This window comes from Dasypus novemcinctus, chromosome 10, assembly GCF_030445035.2.
Source record: "Dasypus novemcinctus isolate mDasNov1 chromosome 10, mDasNov1.1.hap2, whole genome shotgun sequence".
In the NCBI taxonomy this organism is placed as follows: Eukaryota; Metazoa; Chordata; class Mammalia; order Cingulata; family Dasypodidae; genus Dasypus; species Dasypus novemcinctus.
Window position 1 is genome coordinate 38,267,617 of NC_080682.1, and position 21,598 is coordinate 38,289,214.

The window sequence follows — 21,598 nt, forward strand, 5'->3', positions numbered from 1 at the left end:
TCTCGACTCTTGTCCCCCAATTCCCACTCCCTCTTTCAGGTGCCGGTTCGTTTGACCTGCGGGCCAGGTCAATTGGTGCCCAGACACAGGGACCTGAAAACGAGGGATCCAGTGAGGAACGATGACAGACAGTCCGGCCAGACCAAGTGTAATGTTCAGAAATCAAAAAGGAGAATCAGAGAGTAATAAGAGGACGCCGCGAGGGAACCTGCCTCCCAGTTGCAAAGCCTTGGTAAGTAATCGGCGAATATGGGACAAGCAATGAGTGAGCACAAACTTTTTATTAAGAGCCTCAGAGAGGCATTAAAGGTGAGAGGAATAAAGGTTAAATTTAAGGAACTAATAGAATTCTTTAGATTTTTGAGATAAGTCTGTCCGGGGCTTCCTCAGGAAGGGACTATAAATGAAAGGTGGTGGAATAGAGTTGGGGACGCTCTCTAAATCCCCCCCGGCAAAAAGTCCTGCTAAATACCCCCCCCATTCAGACTCAGTGTCTATTAAAATAGATAGCGATGATGAGAGTGCCCCTTCCCCTTGCAAAAATAATATCTCTAAGAGAAGAGCTGGCCCTAATCAGAGGAGGAGAGTTATTAGTAATCCAAACCCTAACGCCCCATGTATGGATTCTGATAACTCCAACCCTGAGGCTGAAGAACGCTCTGTTGGTTTCCGCCCACCCCCATATGCACACCCCGCTTCTGCCCCTGCTAGCCTAGACCCCAATGCAGATCTAAAGTTATGGCTCTCTCTTTTAAAAGAGAGAAAGGATCCACAATCTCAATGCACAACTCTGCAGCATCAGCTCAACTTAACCCCTCCTCTAAAAAATCCCCTAACTGCCAACTTCCGCAAACCACCCCTTTTTTCATTCCCTGTTATCGAGAGGCCTGGGAGCCCTAATGAGGCTGGTGAGGGGAGTGAGGTTGCTGTTGAACCCGAGCCTGAGCGCATCTATAACCCTTTCCCTTTCAAAACCTTGAAGGAGCTTAAGTCCGCGGTCACCATGTATGGCCCTACTGCTCCATACACCCTCTCTCCATTAGAACACATTGCTGATGGGTGGCTCACCCCCCATGACTGGCACCCTAATACCAGCACAAAACATGCCACAGTCCTACGGAAAGACCCAAAGGATAATACCTGGCATGGACCCAATCCCATCCTAATATGGGGCAGAGGATCAGTTTGCATCTATTCCAAAGAACTAGATGCAGTCAGGTGGCTGCAGGAATGATTGGTAAAACAAATAGATAATGACAACCTATCCAGGGCAGAGAACTCTCCCTGAGATGAACTCTGTTTTCTTGCAGGAGAGCAACCAATGCTAAAACCCATGCGGCTGTACAGCCCCCCTGGAATCCTTCTGTGACGCTGGCACTCCGAGACTTTAGTACAACCTAAGAGTGTATCGGCCAACGCCGCACACCACATCTGCCAGCACCAGCTGCTTGCAACTGAAGAGCCCATCCTTGCTACAGCTCCCTCATGTTTCTCTCTCCCCCTCTTGCTTTCACCTCCCCAAACCTCCATTATGAAACTGCAGAAATAGAATGCTGTGCGTACCGCACCTCCCTCTGGCCTCCACACATTATAACCAAAATGGGAGCACCCTGACTGCTGGCAGTGGTTCTCAAATACATATGAACCCTGTCAGGTTCTGAGGTGATGAACTGGATAGCCAATGACGGGCAACTGGGCGTGATCGGTTCCAAGGCAGAGCCACCTAAGACAGAGACACAGCCTTTCGCCACTGTTGCATTCTCCATGACGGGTAAGGCAATCTGCCTAACCGTTTGCACGCCCCGACCTAAGGCAGGCACAGTTCCCCCCAAACTCAGGGTGCTTCATAAAATATAATAAAGAAGGGGGACCTGTGGAGAGCCACCTGGAGCTACGTGCATTTGCGGTCTCCAGCAACATGGCGGTTTTCATAAGTATGCCTACTCCACCCCTGTACTTCTGCCTTCTTCTTCCCCTTTCCCCAGTTTCCTGGGCAAAAAGTGTCATGCCTGCGCAACAAGATGTTGAAGCCATGACCAGCACTGAAGACTCGCAACCTATAGCAAGTGGTGTAACAGCATTTTATTGCCTTATATGGAGGAGACACTTCATCAGCCTATCACCCCCTGCTAATACCCTCCCCTTAGTATATATTCTGATGCTCTACCCTCAATGAATGGAGACTTGATCAGAATCCTGTCTTGTCTCCGTTTCTCTCACCTTTGTCCCCCAATTCCCACTCCCTCTTTCAGGGGCTGGTTCATTTGACCTGTGGGCCGGGTCAAAGACCTAAAAAGTGGAAAGGCATCTCATGGTCATGGAATGGCAGGCTTAATGTAACTAAAATGTCAATTCTACCCAAAACTATTTACAGATTTAATATAATCTGAATAAATATCCCAGCAGCCTTTTTTTTCCAGAAATGGAAGAGTCAATCATAAATTTAAATGAAATTACAAGTGGTTCCAGATAGCCAATACCAGCTTGGGAAAAAAAAGAACAAAGTTGGAAGGCAAATACTTCCAAATTTCAAATAATTACAAAGCTATAATAAACAAAACAGTATGCTACTGTAAAAAAGACAAATGGAACAATGGGATATAATTGAGAGTTTAAAAATAACCTCTCACACCTTTGGCCAATCGATTTTCAACAAGGAGGCTAAGCTAAGTCTACTCAACTAGGAGAGAATAATATCTTAAACAAGTGATGCTGTGAAAACTGGATATTCTCATGCAAAAGAGTGAAATTGGACTCTTACCTCATACTATATATAAAAACTAAAAGTGGATCATCATTTAAAATATAAAAACTAAAATCTTAAGAAGAAAATATGGGTGAAAAGTCATCAGGATATTGTAAATAAGCAATAGATTCATGTATATGACACCAAAGACATGAGCAATGAAAGAGTAGATTAACTTGATCAAAATTAAAAGATTTTATCAAGACATTATTAAGAAAGCAAAAAAGTCATCTTGGAGACTTGGAGAAAATATTTGGAAATCCTATTCAGAATATATAAGGAAATCCTAAAATACAACAAGTAAAACACAAACATCCCAATTTTAAAAATGAGTAAAAAAACTTGAATACACATTTCTTCAAAGAATATATACAAATGACCTCTATATACATTAAAAGATGTTCATCATTAAACAGTAACAAAACACAAATTCAAACTAAAATGAGAGAACGATACACAAATACTAAGATGGCTTTAATTATTAAAATGGAAATAGCAAGTATTGCTGAGGATGCAGAAAATTAAGAATTATCATACAATATCAGTGGGACTGTAAAATGGAGCCACTGTGAAACATAGCATGGCAATTTCTCAGAAAGTTAAAAATAGAATTACTGTATGATCCAACAATTCCCTTCTTGGTACATGCCCAATAGAATTTAAATATGGTTCCAAACACATACCTGTAGAAAAATGTACAGAATGGAATTTTTCTCAATGCCAAAAAGAAATAGAAGATAAATAGAGTGGGAAGCAAAAACAAAGACAGTTTTTTAAAAATTATACAACTAAATCCAAATATATCAGTGAGTACACTGAATGATAAATATCTAAACATTAAAATTTAGAAGTAGATAATGGATTTAAGCTTGAGTTAACTATATACTATCTACATGACAACCACTTTAAGATAAAAGGTGCAGATAGATTAAAAATAAATGAATAGGGAAGTCTTTACCATGCAAACAGCAAGCATAGGAAGCCTGGAGCAGCTATAAATATTTTCAGAAAAAATTGATTTTAAGAGGTAACATAGTACTGAAAATGAGAGAGCTAATTCATTAGGAAGACATAAATATCATAAATTAGTATATACCTAAAATCAGAGCTTCAAAATAAAGGAAGAAAAACTTAATTAAACTGATCATTCCACAATTATTGTAGGACAACTTAAACCAATCTTTCAGTCATTAATGGAACCCTAAAATATCAGGAAATTAATAAATTAAAAATAGATCATTTGAACAACAGTACCCAGAACAAGAACATAATATGCATACTTTTCAAGTATACTTGGTTTATTTTTTAATATAGTCCATATGCTGGGTCATAGAACAGGTGTCTGTAAATTTAAATGGATGGATTATATGGAGTATCTCTTCAGAATGCAATTAAATTAGAAATCAACAAAAGGAAGGTATTTAAGAAGATCTCAAATATTTATGAATTAATTAATATACTCTTTAAATGGGTCAAAGAAAATACAAGACAATTTAGAAGTATATTATGAAAGATAATGAAAATACAAAGAATCAAAAATATGGAATACATATATAGCAGTACTTAGTATGAAATTTAGAGTTGTACATGCTAATGTTAGTAAGATGAAAATTTTTAACAAACAACTTAAGCTTACAATTAAGAACCTAAAGTGGACATGGTGGCTGCTGAAGGTAGGGAGATGGAAGAAGAGATATGATGTGGGGGCATTTTCAGGACTTGAAATTGTCCTGGGTGGTACTTCAGGGACTGATGCTGGTCACTGATGTCATGCCATGGCCCACTGGACAGAGGGAGAGTGTAAACTACAATGTAAACCAATATCTTTGTGGTGCAGCAGTGCTCCAAAGTGCATTCACCAAATGCAAGGAATGTGCCATGATGATGAAAGAGGTTGTTGATGTGGGAGGTGTGGGGGAAGGGGGATGGGAGGTATATGGAGACCGCATATTTTTTTAATGTAACATTCAAAAAAATAAAGAGGGAAAAATAGATAAAAAAGAAGCAAAAAATTAAAGAAAATTGGATGCATAGTGTGTATAAGGAATGAAATAATAAGAGCAATCAACAAAATCAAATAGACAAAACTAATATCACTAAAAATATTTATTTGAAAAAATCAATGAAATTATTAAATACTATCAAGTCTGATAAAGCAAAACAAAAACAGATAATGGAAACACCAAATTCCAAATTAAATATGACAGAAATATAGTCACTAAAGATTATACAAATATCAAAAAAAATAGAAACTATGTAAATCTTTATGCCAACAAATTCAACCACTTAGATAAAATGGTCAAAAGAGTGAAATACAGTTTTACTAGCTCTATGCTTTATGTTGTAGTTGAACTGGTCTTCAAAAATCTATCTGCAAAGAAAATGTCAGTTACTGATAGTTTCACAAGTGAATTCTATCAAGCACTGAAGCAATATTATACAAACTCTTCCAGAAAAGAAAGGAGAAGAGCTAAAGCATTCATGAGATCAAACCATTTATGACCAAAACATTTTTATGTGGTCACTAATTTGACTCATAAATATAGTATTAAGATACTTGAAAATAAATTAGAATATGCAACCCCAGTTCATCAACAGAAAAGTCAAGTAGAGATTTTCCCTGGAATGCGTGGCTGGTACACTCAAATTGATCAGATTCAATTTGGAAAAAGTACATTTATGGAAATTCTACAACTAAAATTATAATTTGTGATGCAATATTCAAGTTTTTCTCCTAAGATTAAAAGCAAGGTAAAGATGTCTGCTTTCACTATTTCTATTATTTTAGCTATTATACAGGAGCTCCCCATTAGTACAATGGGCAAAGAAAAATGAAATAAAAATTGCAAAGATAAAAGTACAGGTCTCTTTCAATAAGTGTTATGAAAGTATTATGACTTTATTTACTTAAGGAATCTACAAAATTATTAAAATAATTACAGGATTTATAAAGTTTAAGTAGGAAATATTAACTTGCAAAAGCTATTAAGAGGGGCTTTGGGAAACGGACTTTGGCCCAGTGGTTGGGGCGTCCATCTACCATATGGGAGGTCCGCGGTTCAAACCCCGGGCCTCCTTGACCCGTGTGGAGCTGGCCATGTGCAGCGCTGATGCGCGCAAGGAGTGCCGTGCCACGCAAGGGTGTCCCCCGCGTGGGGGAGCCCCACGCGCAAGGAGTGCGCCCCTGAGGAAAGCCGCCCAGCATGAAAAGAAAGAGCAGCCTGCCCAGGAATGGCGCCGCCCACACTTCCCGTGCCGCTGACGACAACAGAAGCGGACAAAGAAACAAGACGCAGCAAACAGACACCAAGAACAGACAACCAGGGGAGGGGGGAAGTTAAATAAATAAATAAATCTTTAAAAATAAATAAATAAATAAAAAAAAATAAAATAAAAAAAAAAAAAAAAGAGGGGCTTTGCTCCTTATTCTGTTTCTGACATAAAATCTCAGTTCACTGGATGCTGAAGATCCAGTGGGAGGCTACCAGGAAGACTTAGGGAACAGTGAAACTATCTGATGGCAGGAACGACCTTTTTTAATCACTGGTCCTAAAATTGTACTGTGATATGAGTGTCAAATATCCTTTTACACTGTTAAACCACTGGGATATTTTAGGTATTGTTTTAGCTTTTAGTTATTTTAATTTTCTGGTGATTGTGACAATAACTCATATGCTAAATATCCTTCTTGGTGGTAGGATAGGGATATTAGATGGGTTGCCCTAGTGGGAGATCATAGCAGTTTGATATTATTGATGAATTCCAAAAAGAAATATTGGATTATGTTTGTAAACTGGTCTTTTCCTCTGGGCATATTAGATTGTATTGGATTCAGAGACTTTATGTTTAATTGATTAAATAATGATTAAGACTTTGGGCCAAGGGTTAGGGACTCACAGAAAAACTGCACTGCCGAGGAGGGAGTTTGGAGTTTTTGAGCAGGAGCCTGGGGAAGTAAGCACACAGAGGAGCTTGTTCATGGAATTTACAACCATTTGGGGGAATAGAAGGAACATTTATTTTACTAAAATAAAATATATAATTTAAAGACATAATATTTTAAGATGAAGATTATCTTTTAAATTAACCTCATGGTTGAAATTGATTATTTATGTCAAATATACCACATAATTGCAGTTTAGGTAGATTAGAAGCATTGACAATGACCAATATCTAACTGAATTAGAATAGTGTTAGATATTTTCTTAATCATTTGTACTTTCCCAGCAACTATGCTGATACTTGAGTTTGAAATTAAAATAAAAACATTATGTTTTATTAATCATGTTTAAAAAGAACCAAAATACTTATAAGAAAGAAGAATAATATAGTTTACTCCTTGTACCTTGTCACCCTCCTGATAAAAAACATAGAAAACTTTTAAATATTTCTTGTTGTACACTGAAATTTCATCACCAAACAACTGGGTGTGTACAATTAGATTTATATTTTATTTAGCACTGGAAGTCATTTTATTCAGTCAATAAGAGTGAAATTATTTGCATTAAATGCTGATATTTATAAATCTGAACCATAGAAACTTGACTTTTTATTTTTTACCTTATTCTTCTCTATTATTAAATAGTTATGAATTCATCCTACTAGTGTCAACTTCTTTATTTCAGTTCAGAAGAAAATATTGAGCAACATATTAGTTTCACAACTATTTTCTAGGATCTATATTGTTTCTAAGTAAGAATTTAGTTGTAGCTCTTGCCTCTCAGATCATTTAGTGTCAAGGGGGAAAAAAGTTTAGGAAAGGAATAAGCCAATTTGTAATACTAAGTGTAGAACAGTAAGGTATAACAGAAGTGTTGAGTTCTCAGAGTTCAGAAAATAATATATACAAAATATAGGCAAAGAATTCATGGAGAACTTACAACTTTAGACTTTAATAGTTTCAGAGAGAATTTTGATCATTGCCTTAAGATTTCACCTCTTTTCCATGATAATTGTGTTATATACAGGAAAATAAACAGGAGAGGGATTATATTTCATGCCTTGTATAGCACTGAGAAAAATTCAGAAGTATAAATAAAAGTTAGCATTTAATATTCATAATAACTAGTGCTTATATAACATTGTGTAAGTGCCACAACTTAATCAAGGCATTTTACCTAATATTAAATTATATAAATCACATCATAACTCTAAGAGTTGACAATTCCTGGCCTTTTTCATAAATAATCCAACTGTGGCACAGGGAAATTGATTGCATAATATAATTTGCATAGTTTCACACAGCTGGCAGGTGGCAAAATCATAACCCAATTCTGAAATATCTGGGAAGGGCAATGCCCATTAACCATCACATGACACTTCCTTGACATTCTGTTTAGTGGACCACATGGGTACCCAACAGGATGGGACAAGTGTTGAGGCAAGAGTCACCTGTGTCACAAAACTTAAGCAGGTTTTCACATTCAAGACTCTGCAAATACAGAAATATCCATGAGAATGAGTACCTCCTTAAATTTTACTACCTTGGACCTTCATCTCATTTCTGGATCTGATAAAAGGAAATGTAGAAATAAAGTAATTACCAACAACTCAATAACTCATTATTACATACCTATTATAGTAGACAATGTGTTACAACTCTTGCAGCTACAGATTTAAAGAACAAAATATTATAACCATAATTATAGAAACTTTAATAATCATTTAAATTGATAAATTTGACACTATTATTCCATTAATTCTCACAAACAAGGAAGCAAATCTTAGAAAGTTTAAATAATTGCTGAGTATAACCCAGATAATCAATCGTGGAAGATTAAAGAACTTTAAAAAAAGATAGGAATTGACTTGCCTTCACAAATCCTAAGTGAAATAGGTCAAATTATCCACTTTAGTGAGTCTCAATATCCTTATTTTTAAAGAAAACTTTATATTCAAAATGAAGGTTTTATTTTATTTTATTTTTTGAGGAACCACAAAGATAATGGAAAGTGCACACTGCACCCTGAATAAAATACAGTAGCCAATATCTTTTCTCCTCTTCCTTCAAACATATACAGACAGGCAATAGCTATACTCCATGCTATATTTGTTTTCCTAGGGTTACCCTGTGTATTATGTCAATCTGGATCATTCTTCCCAGGCTACTTTTCCTACATAAAAATTTCTTATATTCTCCAATTAATATCCTACCAAAATACACTTACAATATTTTCCTATACATAATAAACTATTCTCTCAATTTTCAAAATGTAACCTGTATAATATCAACATAGTAATGGGATCTCTACATTCTAGATCAAGTGAGGAAAGTAAAATAATGGTAGAAAGAGGTAGTTGAAAAAGAATGTAAGAAGACAATTTATGACATAGTGCTATTGGAGAATTATTGTGAAAATGCCCTGAGGAATACAATAGGATTTTTAAGAGGTGTAATTCATTAAAAGTGAGATCAGATGGCAATGTTATACCTCTATCTACAGTAGTTTCCAATGTCTGCAGTGTCTGTGCTTAAGCCAAGATACAATTTAAGGAACAGGCAATGAAATCCAGGAAGGTAAAGTAAAATGCTCATGCTAAATTTATCTTGTCTATAGATGAAACACCAAGAAAAATTATCAGAAGAAACTAATTCAGCTGATAGAATTTGTTTTGGCGGGCTTTGCTTATATTCCCCATCTACAGTGGTTTCTATTTGGATTATTCTTGGCCATCTATATTACTATACTGATGTACAATGGCAGCATATTTCTGATAACAAAACTGAATACTACTCTCCAGACCCCCATATATTTTTTTCCTTGGCAATTTTTCCTTCTTGGAAATCTGCTATATATCAGTTATTATCCCCAGAATGCTCATGAATCTTGGGATCCAATGAAGAGGAATTTCTATAGTTGCTTCATCCTTACGTTGAAAACCACAAAATGCTTCCTTCTGGTAGTGATGGCCTATGACTGCTACATGGCCATTTACATCCCACTGAGCTTTCCTTTAGTCATTAACTACATGGTGTGTATGCAACTGGTGGCTGGCTCATGGATCTGCGGAACTTCAGCCCAGATAGGGCAGACCTGCCAGATTTTCTCGCTGTGTTTTTGTGGGTCTAAGCAAATCCCCACAACACTCCAAGACTGTGGAGACATCTTTGTGAATGAATTGGTTTACATACTTGCTGTTTTGTTTGTTGCAGTTCCATTTATGTTAATACTTTTCTCCTACACCAAAATCATATGCACAATTCTCAAATTATCTTTAGCCCACAAACTGAGCCAAAGCCTTCTCCAGCCGCTCATCTCATCTTATGCTTGTTATGTTATCCTATGGACCAGGAATGATTACATATATAAGACCCAAACAAATCATTCATCAGGAACTGACAAAACACTTTCTCTTTTCTATACCACTGTGACTCCCACGTTTATTCCCATAATATACAGTTTAAGGAACAAGGATGTCATAATGGCATTGAAAAAAATTTATGTAAATAATTTAGTTTGTTAAAGAATGGGATATATACAAGACATGTTTTTTCATATATTTTTAATGTCGTTTGAAGAGATTTTTACCTTTAACTATACATTTTGTCTGACAATGCAGTGGTAATTATTTCCAGTGCGTGGAATTTAATATTGAAAGAACATTCTATATTATTATCCAAACTATATACGTATCAGCAGGTGACAAATCATTCTATTAATAATTCTATAATTTTATTGGGTAGCATCTCCTCTAAATAAAAATTTGTGATAATGGTTGATATAATCAAGTGTAATGTAGACTCTATTATATCACTTTATGCAGATGATATCATTGATTATCCCATAGTCGTAACAGCCAATTTATAAATCAAGTTGGCAATTGCATTACATAAAAATAGACATCCAGTTTTGCCCAGCAATGACTTTTCAGAATTCCTTGCAGGAAAAAAAGGACCTAAGGACCTTTCAATGAGGATGCAGTTTTATAAAGATGATCAAATGCAATACAAGTGAATATTAAGTATTTTTACACATATATTATATTAAAGATTTATACATAAAGCAATACTATAATTTGATCAAACTAATATATTTTAAAATATATTTATAACAAAATATAAAATATATTGATAACAAAAGGCAATGGGAAAATTCACACTTTTTTATATGTATATTTTTGGAGATGACAAAATGGATAAGAAAATTGGGAGAAAAGGAATAACTATATAGTTAACTATCTGTTATAAAATATATGCACATATCTTATACACAGACATACACACTGACAATGATGAATGTAATAAAAATCATCAAGTTTTAATTGTGGATATTTCAGTGTAAATTTTTAAATGACTTTTAAATTTTTCTATTCTGAAATTTGGTGTTTACTGCAATGAACCTGTAATCTCCATATAATTAGAAAAGGAATAAATCTGTGTTTCTTATGGATAAGGAAAAGGATAGTAGTTAGTTGTGTTATTTCCCATTTCAATGAGATATCACTGATTTCAGGCTTTTGCAGTAATCCATGCTGACCTAATGAATCCTTCATATATGAAGGCAACAGTTTTCTAAGAGGCCATGATCTGTTATGAGGAAAACCAGATAGTAAATGATGTGATGAAGCATGTACCTGCTTTTAAGGCTTTTCCCTAGAAATGAAGCAAGTCAGTGCTGCTCACATTTACATGGATGTTCCTAACGCCAAGTACATAAGGAAGTATATTACTACTTTTACTTTTCATATTGGAAGTATAGGTAAACTTATGAAAACTCTTTTATGTCTTATATCAAGTGAAAGAAAAAGAGATTTGAAGAAATATTTGCCATTTTCTTTTATAAAAGCAGTAGGGGAAGCAGCTGTAACTCAATCAGTTGGACTCCTATCTACCATATGGGAGGTCCTAGGTTTGGATCCCAGGGCCTCCTTGTGAAGGCAGGCTTGCTTGCATGCCACAGACAGTCACCAGCCCACAAACACCATGGAATGCTGCCAGGCCTGCATGCACTGTGGAGAGCTGACTCAGCAAGTTGATGCAAAAAAAAAAGGGAGACAAGTAAAAGCACAGAAGAGCATGAAGTGAATGGACACAGAGAGTGGACAACAAGCAAGCTGCAAGCAGGGGGTAAGTGGGGTTGAATGGAACCTCACATATATATATATATTTTTAATGTAATATTATTAAAAAGTCAATAAAAAAAAAGAAAAAAAATAAATACAGTCACGCGGAAGAACGCACAGCAAATGGACATAAAGGGCAGATGGCAAGCAAGCAGCAAGGGGGGACAAAGGAAAACAGTAGGGTCACATTTAGAATTGTATGTAAACTAAGATGATTAATTAAAAAACCTATCTGATTTCCTCCATTGTATTAAGGAATGACTGCAGACAAAATGAGAAATATATTTTAAAAAGTAAGAGACTGGAAAATATTTCAAAAGGCTTTGAAAATGTATTGATAAAATGTAAGAAGAGATGAGGAACAGAAGAAAATGAAGTGGTCAATGGAGAATCAGTTTAAAGGTAAAAGGCACACTATGCCTACACATACTAAAGGGACTTAGAAGTACAGACAGTAGAAAATATTTATTAATGACGATCTTGAGAAGCCAAAACAGCTCACACATATGTTCAGGAATGCAGGAAAATTTGGAAGTCATTATAGAAGGATTTGCCATAATAATGTTTAACAAAATAATTTCAAGGTTTATTGGATAATCTTAATTCTCTGGGAAACTGGATTTTGTGAAATGCCTGTTTCTCCAATGTTTCTGAAGTTTTCAAGACCCCATTGCTCCCTGATCATCAAAATATATTCAAAGTATTACAGTGAGGTCATTAGTATTATTAGGAATTGTCATTTTATAGACTGAAATTGAGACAAAAATAGCTATTTGAGTGACAAGGATGCACAGTTTTTAGAGTAAATTGAAACAAAAAAATTGGTTCTCTGGATTTTTGGCTAAAACTGTCTTGATTACACTGTGCCAGCTGCTTGTCTAAGATTTAGAGTAAAGAATAACACTCCAAAATTATCACAATATTATTTGACATAACCATTATGATCACCAGGGAACATATACTTAATTATCGATGTATTCAAAATGCATGAGGTAGGCTGAGGTATTTACATTCATATATGCATAAAAATACATTAAAAATAGTATGGGTTTGGGGAAAAATACACCAAATGTACGATAAGAAATATAGTTGGTAGTAATATTTTGACAATGCTCTTGCAGAGTTTGTAACAAATGTTTCACACCAATGCAAAGAGTTGGTGGAGGGTGATGTATGAGATCCCTGTGTGATGTTATGTATGTTTATTCTGTAAGTTCACAATCTTTACTATACACTTATTGTTTATGTATGTTCGTGTATGAGTGATATACTTCAATAAAAAAAAAACAAAACTAAAACAAAAAGATGAAATAGGGTATCACTACCTGATAAGAGCTTAAACAGTAAGCTCTGGGGAGTGGATGTGGCTCAAGAAGTTGAGTACCTGCTTCCCACATGGGAGATCCCAGGTTTGGTTCCCAGTGTCTCCGAAAAACAAAAAAATAAAAAACAAACAAATGAAAAAAATCAACTCAGGGGAAAGTGCTTCAGTAGCTGAGCACCAGCTTCCCACATACAAGGTCCAGTTTCAATCCCTGGCTCCAGTATGTCAAAAAAAAAAAAAAAAGAAAAAGAAAAAAGTAAGCCCTGTAAATGAAAAATCAACCTCATAAACTAAATGCTATAGATAAAATTGATTACACTGTCTTGTACAGAGAAATTAAAGGAGAAAATATTTACATGAAGAATCAAATTTTTAAGGTGGAATACAGTTATTATTATATAAATGACACATTCTGTATATATTAACAAATATATTTAAAATAGAGACTTTGAATATCCCTAATTCACACATTCAAACCAGAAAAGTGTATGTGAAGTTCAATATTGATAATACTCTACATTCCTTTTTTAGCCTGTTACAATAGAGATAATTAACCGCTTCATGATTTCATCTTTACTCTATAGTAAATTTCAAATGAGTAAAACAAGAATAAGAGAGGCAAAATTAGATACACATCATACTAATTTAAATAATTTGTAAGTAGGTAGTAGAAGGCATTTTCAAATTGTATAGATTTTCCCTTGTGATATTAGTTAATTTAGTGTCAATCTCTGTATTAACTTTTCATTCAACACTTCTAGGCCTCAATTTGTTCTTAAATTAGGTGTGAGAAAAGTTGTAATTCTTTTGTGCTGCAACTTTGAGCAATCAAGAATTCTGAGGAGTTGGCAATGCATCACTGATTCTCATGAAACAGAATGATGAACTGTATTGAAACAGGACTATGGAGTCATGTCAGATATTTGATATTCAATTGCCATATATTCAGGACAGAAGTGGCAAGTAAAAATAGATTTCCAACTCTCTCTGGATAAACATGAAGACATTTTCTTTATTCATACTGAGGAAAATATAATGATTAACATATTTATTCTGTTTTAACATTGTGTTTTTTCATTTAACTTACAATTTATTATTTAGTCCTCTGCACACCTCCTCAAAGAAAGTTGTGTATACCTACCATGAATATAGTATTTTAGATACAAATATGAATAAAGGCAAAATATCTCTAAATATTTGGCCAATCAAAAAGGTAAACACAATTAAATGTGAAAAAGGAAGTTGCCCTGTGGAATTGAGCTTTTGAAGACCAATTGATTTACTTGTTAAAGATGCAGTCACAACTTACTTGAGATCAGGAACATAAAATACATGGAAAACTTTGAATTAGTATATTATCAGGAAATGGAAATTTATTTCTGTGATAACAGTGTGGCAGATGTATTTAAAAATTGATGATCAAAATTCTCTCTCTGTTTTCTTGAGTAACAATTTTTTCAGTGCTGCAATCACATCCTTATTCCTAAGGCTGTATATGATGGGGTTGAACACTGGAGTTACAAAGATGTAGAAAAGAGAGAACATTTTGTCAGTTCCCGAAGACTGATGTGATTTGGGCTTCATATAGGTGATGGCACCAGGACCAAAGAATAGAAGCACAACTATGAGGTGGGAAGAACAGGTGGAGAAAGCTTTGAACTGACTTGTGGTTGATGGCAACTTTAAGATGGTAGAAATGATTTTGATATATGAACCAAGTATCAATAAGAAAGAAATCATGGCAAATAATATGGTAACTATATAAACACATATTTCATTAAGTGATGTGTCACCACAGGCCAACTTGATCAATGCAGGAATGTCACAGAAGAAATGGTTGATTTGGTTAGAACCACAGAAAGGCAGTGAGAAGACCCAGGATGTTTGCCCTATCTGAACCGGAATTCCACTGATCCAGGAGCCAACTGCCAGCTGCACACATGTCTTTTGGTTCATGACTAAAGGATACTGCAGAGGGTTACAAATAGCCACGTAGCGGTCATAGGCCATCACAGCCAGGAGGAAACATTCAGTGGCTCCCAGAATGAGAAAGAAGCACATTTGTGTGGCACAGCCCAGCAGAGAAATGCTTCTATCCTGAGTCCAAAGGTTCACCAGGATCCTGGGAACAGTGACTGACACATAACAGATTTCCAGTGAGGAAAAATTTGCCAGGAAAAAATACATAGGGGTCTGAAGAGCAGATTCTACTCTTGTAATTGTTATGATAAGAGCATTTCCTATCATAATAAATGTGTAGATGAGAAAGAAAATCCCAAATAGGAACCCCTGGAGATTTGGAAGGTCAGAGAATCCCAGGAGAACAAATCCCACCACTGAAGAGAAATTGCCTTCTGCTCTTTGGTCTCTTTGTAACATCTGTGAAAACAATAAAATCAAGATATAAAAGTGAGTTTTATGCTTGGGTCGAAGTTTTCTAAACTATAAAATAACACTTCCAAAAGTCACAAAATCACTAAGGATGGGTTTTATAAAAACATCTAAATTTCACTTAAAACTGCAACTAAAATCATCATTATTTCACTCAAAATCATCCCTAAAAATGCATTGCTACTCTGAATTATGTGTTGAGGGATGACTATAGTTTCTTACTATTTATATTGATTTATGTAATGTTGTATATTGTTATTTGGCTTTGTTGTTAAGGTTATCAGAATTGGGTTATAATTATGTTAAGAAAAATAAAAACAAATAAAATAGAATGCATTGCAAATGCATTGACAATTTTAGTTGGAAGTTCTTTTCCCTTAATTCTCTATTTTTATGTTATTTCTCTGTAAATAATTGTGTTTATCCTTATTTTGATTTGTTTTCTGAAAGATTTTTTAAAACTACCTGAATAACATGTTCAATGAATAAACTAGAATATTGGTCATCCTGGGTGATCTTCATGAATTGTTGCAGTCTAATATATCTTATAGTTATTTTTATCTGGAAGAAATCATAAATAATTGAACAAAAGAGAGAAGACATTTATCAACTTTTTAATCCTGGCATTGCATTTGAATGTTAATTCCTGATATCAGTTGCCAAGTGTTTCATCATGATTAGAGTGAAAGAAGGAGAAAATTGAAATGGTTTGTGTTTCAAGCAGAATCTGGAATCAAATCCAAGCTATCCTTTTAAATCTGCTCTTACATATTTTGCTCTGAACGTCTTCCCTCTTTTACAGAAGGGCTCTATGAGTTGCACTTAAGTCCCAGTTTCTAATTCAGGATCTTCCAGATGACCTAAGTCTTTCCTGAGCTTTCCTGTCTTCCAAAAATACTTTCAATGTTATTTACTGTGTACTTCGAATTTAAGAAGTTTATTTTTCAAATTTTACTCTCTCTTTTTGCTTTCTTTCTCTCCCTCTTTTCCTCCCTCTCTCTCTTTCTCAATAATTAGCTCCTGAAGTGTATCTAACAACTCTTTCTGTAATTTGGATACCAATAACCTACAGTGTATCTCCACAAGTGCTTGAATAATTAAAATTTGTTCAAACTGGTAGTCTCCATTATATGATACTTGATACTGAAAGAGGGCATCCCCACATATTCCAGTGTCTGAATATGGTATTTAAGCTCTAAAGTTGGTTGTAGCCTCTTGAACATAGTTTCACGTAGAGGATGAAAGAAAGTGATGATTTATGTCCCTAGGCAAAGGCTTTAAAACTATTAATGATGACATTGCAACTTTATGACCACTTGCAATGACGTCAACACTCTATTAGAAGTATTCACAGAAATTGTCTTATTTAATACTCACGGTGGTGGTGTGAGGCAATTCTTTCCCCATAATGGACTTGGTTTCAAATATGATCTATTCATCAACCAAGATCATACAACAAGTAAATGATTCAGGCCTACCTGAATCAAACTCCAAGTTACTTTGTTACAACAAGTAACACCAAGGGATCAGAGAATCAAATGTTTGTACTGTTTTTTACTTGACTCTCTAATGAATACCAGGTACTCAGTAAATATTTCATTGCTGAAGGCCTAGCAATTCCCATTATTTACTAGCATGTACTAGATGTTCTTTCAGTGTTTAGTGTTTATCTTTAGTGTTGGGTTATGTATTTGCCTTCACATCTGAATGACATAGGGGTCGCCCTTTTTCTTATTCTCCAATGCTCTAAGAGGTGAGTATTTTTTGGGGAAAAAAGCAAAGTAAAAGTTTTAAATTAATTGGACACCAATTAGAAGCCAATAATCTAAAATTGACAATCGTAATTTGCTATGTGGTTTGTGGCAAATTCTGAATAATAAGTAATAATAATCACATTTAAAAATTTCCCACAGAGCTGGTGTAGCTCAGTGGTTGAGTGCCAGTTTTACATATATGAAGTCCAGTTTCAATCCCCAGTACCTTAAAAATATTTTTTCCATACACAGTATGAATATTAATGAGACAACCTATGATAAACTCTGTAGAAAAACAGGACTAGAATCATTAAATTTTCCTATACAATTTCTAATTTCCATCTTTAATACTACTGAAAAATAAAACCTTTAACAAATATTATAATCTAAAGTATTTACTTTCCCATTTTGGAAATTATTCAGTTCTCCCAATTAGCTACACATGAACAATTTATTTTAATATTTATAATATTAAAATATATTATTTACTATCATTGTGCCGAGGTCATTAATTATTCCTCAACTTTTTATTATTCAGAAAATTTGAAAGAAACTGGGTTAAATACAATCAGTATACTTGGATTGCAAATTTTCTTCTAATTATGCTATATATTCCATACTGATTGACAGCTTGTATTGAATCATTCATATTTAATTACTAAGGAGTCTCCAAGGAAATCATGATATACAGTGATGATCTATCATATACTGTATCTGCTCTAAACCTGTTCATACTTTTTATTACTCAAACAACATTAGGCAATTAAGCTTAGTTCATAAAATGAAATTCAGTCAACACTGAAAGAAAGAAGGGAAAGAGTGAGGGAGGAAGAGAGAGAGAAAGGAAGGGAGAGAGGGAGGGAGGGAGGGAAGGAGGATGGAGAGAGGGAGAGAGGAAGAAACTAGAAGAGAGAAGGTGTAACCTTTCTACACATGCTTTTTCTGTCACTTTTACTGGACCTGTGGTTGGCACTGGGGTTGTTGTATACTCAGGAGACCTGAATCTCTGGACTGTCTATGTGACAGCCAGTCCCTGAGCCTCAGCAGACTTGCAACTTCTACCCTGAGATTTATTGGACTTACCCTCACCAGCTAACAGTGAGTGAAGAAAGTCAATCTCCACACCAGGGAGCCAAGAGTGCCTACAACTACAAGCAAGAGAATTGCATTCATCATTCATATGGAATCTAAGCCCCTTCTCAATATAGAGGTGGAGCAGACATAACCATTCCAGGGTTCAAAGGATGGAGGAATAGAGTATGGATTAGAGTGGACTTACTGATATTCTACTATGGAACTATTGTGATTAGTAATGGAAGAAACTGTAGCATTGATATGGAGAAAGTGGCCATGGTGGCTGTGGAGGGTAGGGAGAGGGAAGAATATGATGTGGGAGCATTTTCAGGACTTGGAGTTGTCCTGGGTGATAATGCAGGGGCAGGTGCTGGACATTGCATGCCCTGCCATGGCCCATTGGATGGACGGGGGAGAGTGCAAACAACAATGTAAACCACTATCCATGTGGTGCAGCAGTGCTCCAAAATGTATTCATCAAATGCAATGAATGTGCCATGATGATGAAAGAGGTTGTTGATGTAGGAGGAGTGGGGTGAGGGGGTAGGGGGTATATGGGGACCTCTTATATTTTTTGAATGTAACATTAAAAAAATAAAAACAGAAAAAAATAAAAGGGGGAAGAGAGGGAAGAAGGAAGAGCCATAACCTAAGAATACTTCTACATAATTTCACAAAAACAAAATTCCCACCACAGTATTAAGTAAGGGATGAATGGTTTTCTAATGTTATAAATCCACCAAATATTTACCTAACATTGGAGTGAGATTTTTATCCTGCATATAATTTAGTTGTATATATTTGCCCCTTCCTAATACACAGAAGAGAGCAAATAATTGTAGCTTCACTATATTGAAAGGAACATTCCTCACAGTTCTCTTTCTCAGAAGTCCTTCAAATAGAAGGGTGAATGAAGCCCTGATGTTTTTATACCTTTAAGTGAAACCATTTTATCACCTTTATTTTCCTGAGGAACATAATAAAATTACTTTATTATATTTAGCTAATGAACTTATATCTCTAAATCCATTTGGTGGAAGACAGTTCTAGTCAGTTAGGAGAGTAAATTTGCTCTAATATTTCATCAATAAAGTATAATGTGAGAAAATAAATATTTAAAAAATAAATTTCCCAGAAATTTCAGGTTACTTTTCATAAAATGTGTTTCTTTAAAAATGTTGATCTCCTTCACCAATGACAGAGTACAAGGAAAAACATCCATCTACTGCCTTTTTCCACAATTTTTATCTTAGAAAAAAATTTCAAACCTCTCCCAATAAATTTCATCATTTTATTATGACTAACAATACATTTCAAAATAGTACATTTCAAAATATTATTAAGTCATTTATCTTAATAAATTTCTAACAGGAAAACTAATTGAAATGTAGTTGAAACATCCATTAATTCATGTATTTTCCAAATATTCTGCAAATATTTGGGTTTTCTGATTTTTAGTATTTAAGATACAATAAACACAGAAGAGTCATAAAAACTATATTTAAGATCTCAGTTGAAAAATGATAATGCTCACCTTTATGTAAAAGAGATGGAATTATTTCTTTCTCTGATACAGAGTATTTTAGGTGATGTTCTATTGAAATTAAGTTTTAAAACACTTTAAGTTCAGGAGGTACAAAATGACTAATTCCCTTCTAAAATAATTTTTCTTTCAAAGTATACAGTGATCTTTAAGTAGAAAAATATTTCTTTCTTTCCTGTGGGAATTTATCATCTCCCATGTCACTTTTTAATTCATCTAGCCAATTATACTTGCCTTTGAAATATTTTGGAAAGCAAATAAAAATTTAACAGGTCATAACTTTCCTTTTCAATGGTGTCTACTCTACCATTCTTCCAGATGCTTGGTATCTTTTGTGTTTTTTCTTTTCTTTTTAGCTGTCTGATATAATTGAGTGTGCCACTAGTTAGCTATTCTCTAGTGCTTTAAAAATATCTTTATTAGATTATGAATTTTCAGAGTCAGTCCATGATAGATGACAAATTTAGTAGAGACTCAAAAAAGTTACAGGCAATCTCTTGAACTTTCCAACATGCTTATATTATGACTTATTTATAAAAGACCCATGTAGAGAAATTAAAGATGGCTAAACACTGGTAGAATTTATACAATTTTAAAAACATAGGAAAGGAAATATCAGAGTGATTACATCAGAGAATTGTGAAATATAAATAAAGAATAAAAATGGCTAAGTAGAAAATTAAATAATTGATTTGTAAGGGAAACAGAAGTGTGGCATGTTCCCTTTTAAATCATGTAAAATTTCAAATATATGAAAAATAGAATAATAGATAATGCCCTTGAATTAATCAAAACATTATCATTATATTGATTCTCATATGTCAAATGAAAATTGTAGAACTGGGATAAAGTACAATTAGTCATTTTGTATAAATTATTTTCACATTTGTTGGGTTTGGATCATAATATTTTGCCTGAGTTTTTGTCTATAACTATTAGGGATAATGGTCTGTTGTTTCCTTTTCTGTCATGTCTTGTTTATATTTTGTTTCAAGATAACAGTGGTCTCACAGAATGACTTATGATGTTTTACCAGTCCTTTTATTTATTTATTTATTTTTGGTAGAGTTTGAGGATTGTTATTATTTCTTTTCAATGATTTGGTAGAATTCACCACTGAAATTTTCTAGACTTTGGCTTTTTTTTTTAATGTGGGGATAATTTTAATTACTAATTAAATTACCTAACTTGTTATAGGTCTATAAGGGTATTTAAGTTTGTGCATCAACATGAGTAATTTTGGTATGAATAGAAAGTTGTTTATTTGTCTAAGCTGGCTAATCAGTTGTTATAAAATTGTCTATGCTATTCCTTCATTGTTATCTTTTAATTCTGAAAGATTGGTCACAAAGAACACAAAAATGGAGATTTCAATTACTGTTTTTATATACTTTTTTGAGATTTAGCTTTAAATCATTTAAAAGTAAAAAATACATACTTTAATTGCATTTTATGATTACCTATGTACATAATTTACCAGAGCTCTGGTATTTTTGTGTAAATTTGAGTTATTTTCTGATATCACCCACTTTCAACATGAAGGATTTTCTCTAATATTTCTCTTGACATAGAGTTTCTAGCAACAAGCAGTCTCAACAATTATTTTGCCTAATATGTCTTTATTTTGCCTTCCTTTTTGAATGGTAGTTCTTTGGATGTAGAACTCTTTTTTGACATGGATGTAGAATTTTTTTTCCTTTCTC

General features: G+C 34.3%; 1 protein-coding gene and 1 pseudogene across 1 annotated transcript; one reads left to right on the forward strand and one right to left on the reverse strand.

Annotated features, from left to right (window-relative positions):
- Positions 1–2,032: 2,032 nt before the first annotated feature.
- LOC101422043 (olfactory receptor 10AG1-like) lies at positions 2,033–10,210 on the forward strand (annotated as a pseudogene).
- A 4,342-nt stretch (positions 10,211–14,552) lies between these two features.
- LOC101421598 (olfactory receptor 10AG1-like) lies at positions 14,553–15,512 on the reverse strand. Its single transcript, XM_004483942.2, has one exon. The coding sequence runs from the start codon at positions 15,510–15,512 to the stop codon at positions 14,553–14,555; it is 960 nt and encodes a 319-aa protein (XP_004483999.2).
- Between the last annotated feature and the right edge of the window lie 6,086 nt (positions 15,513–21,598).

What these genes read in the sequence shown, in the direction of transcription:
- LOC101421598 (XM_004483942.2), bottom strand. Translation starts at nt 15,512, where the DNA reads ATGTTACAAAGAGACCAAAGAGCAGAAGGCAATTTCTCTTCAGTGGTG.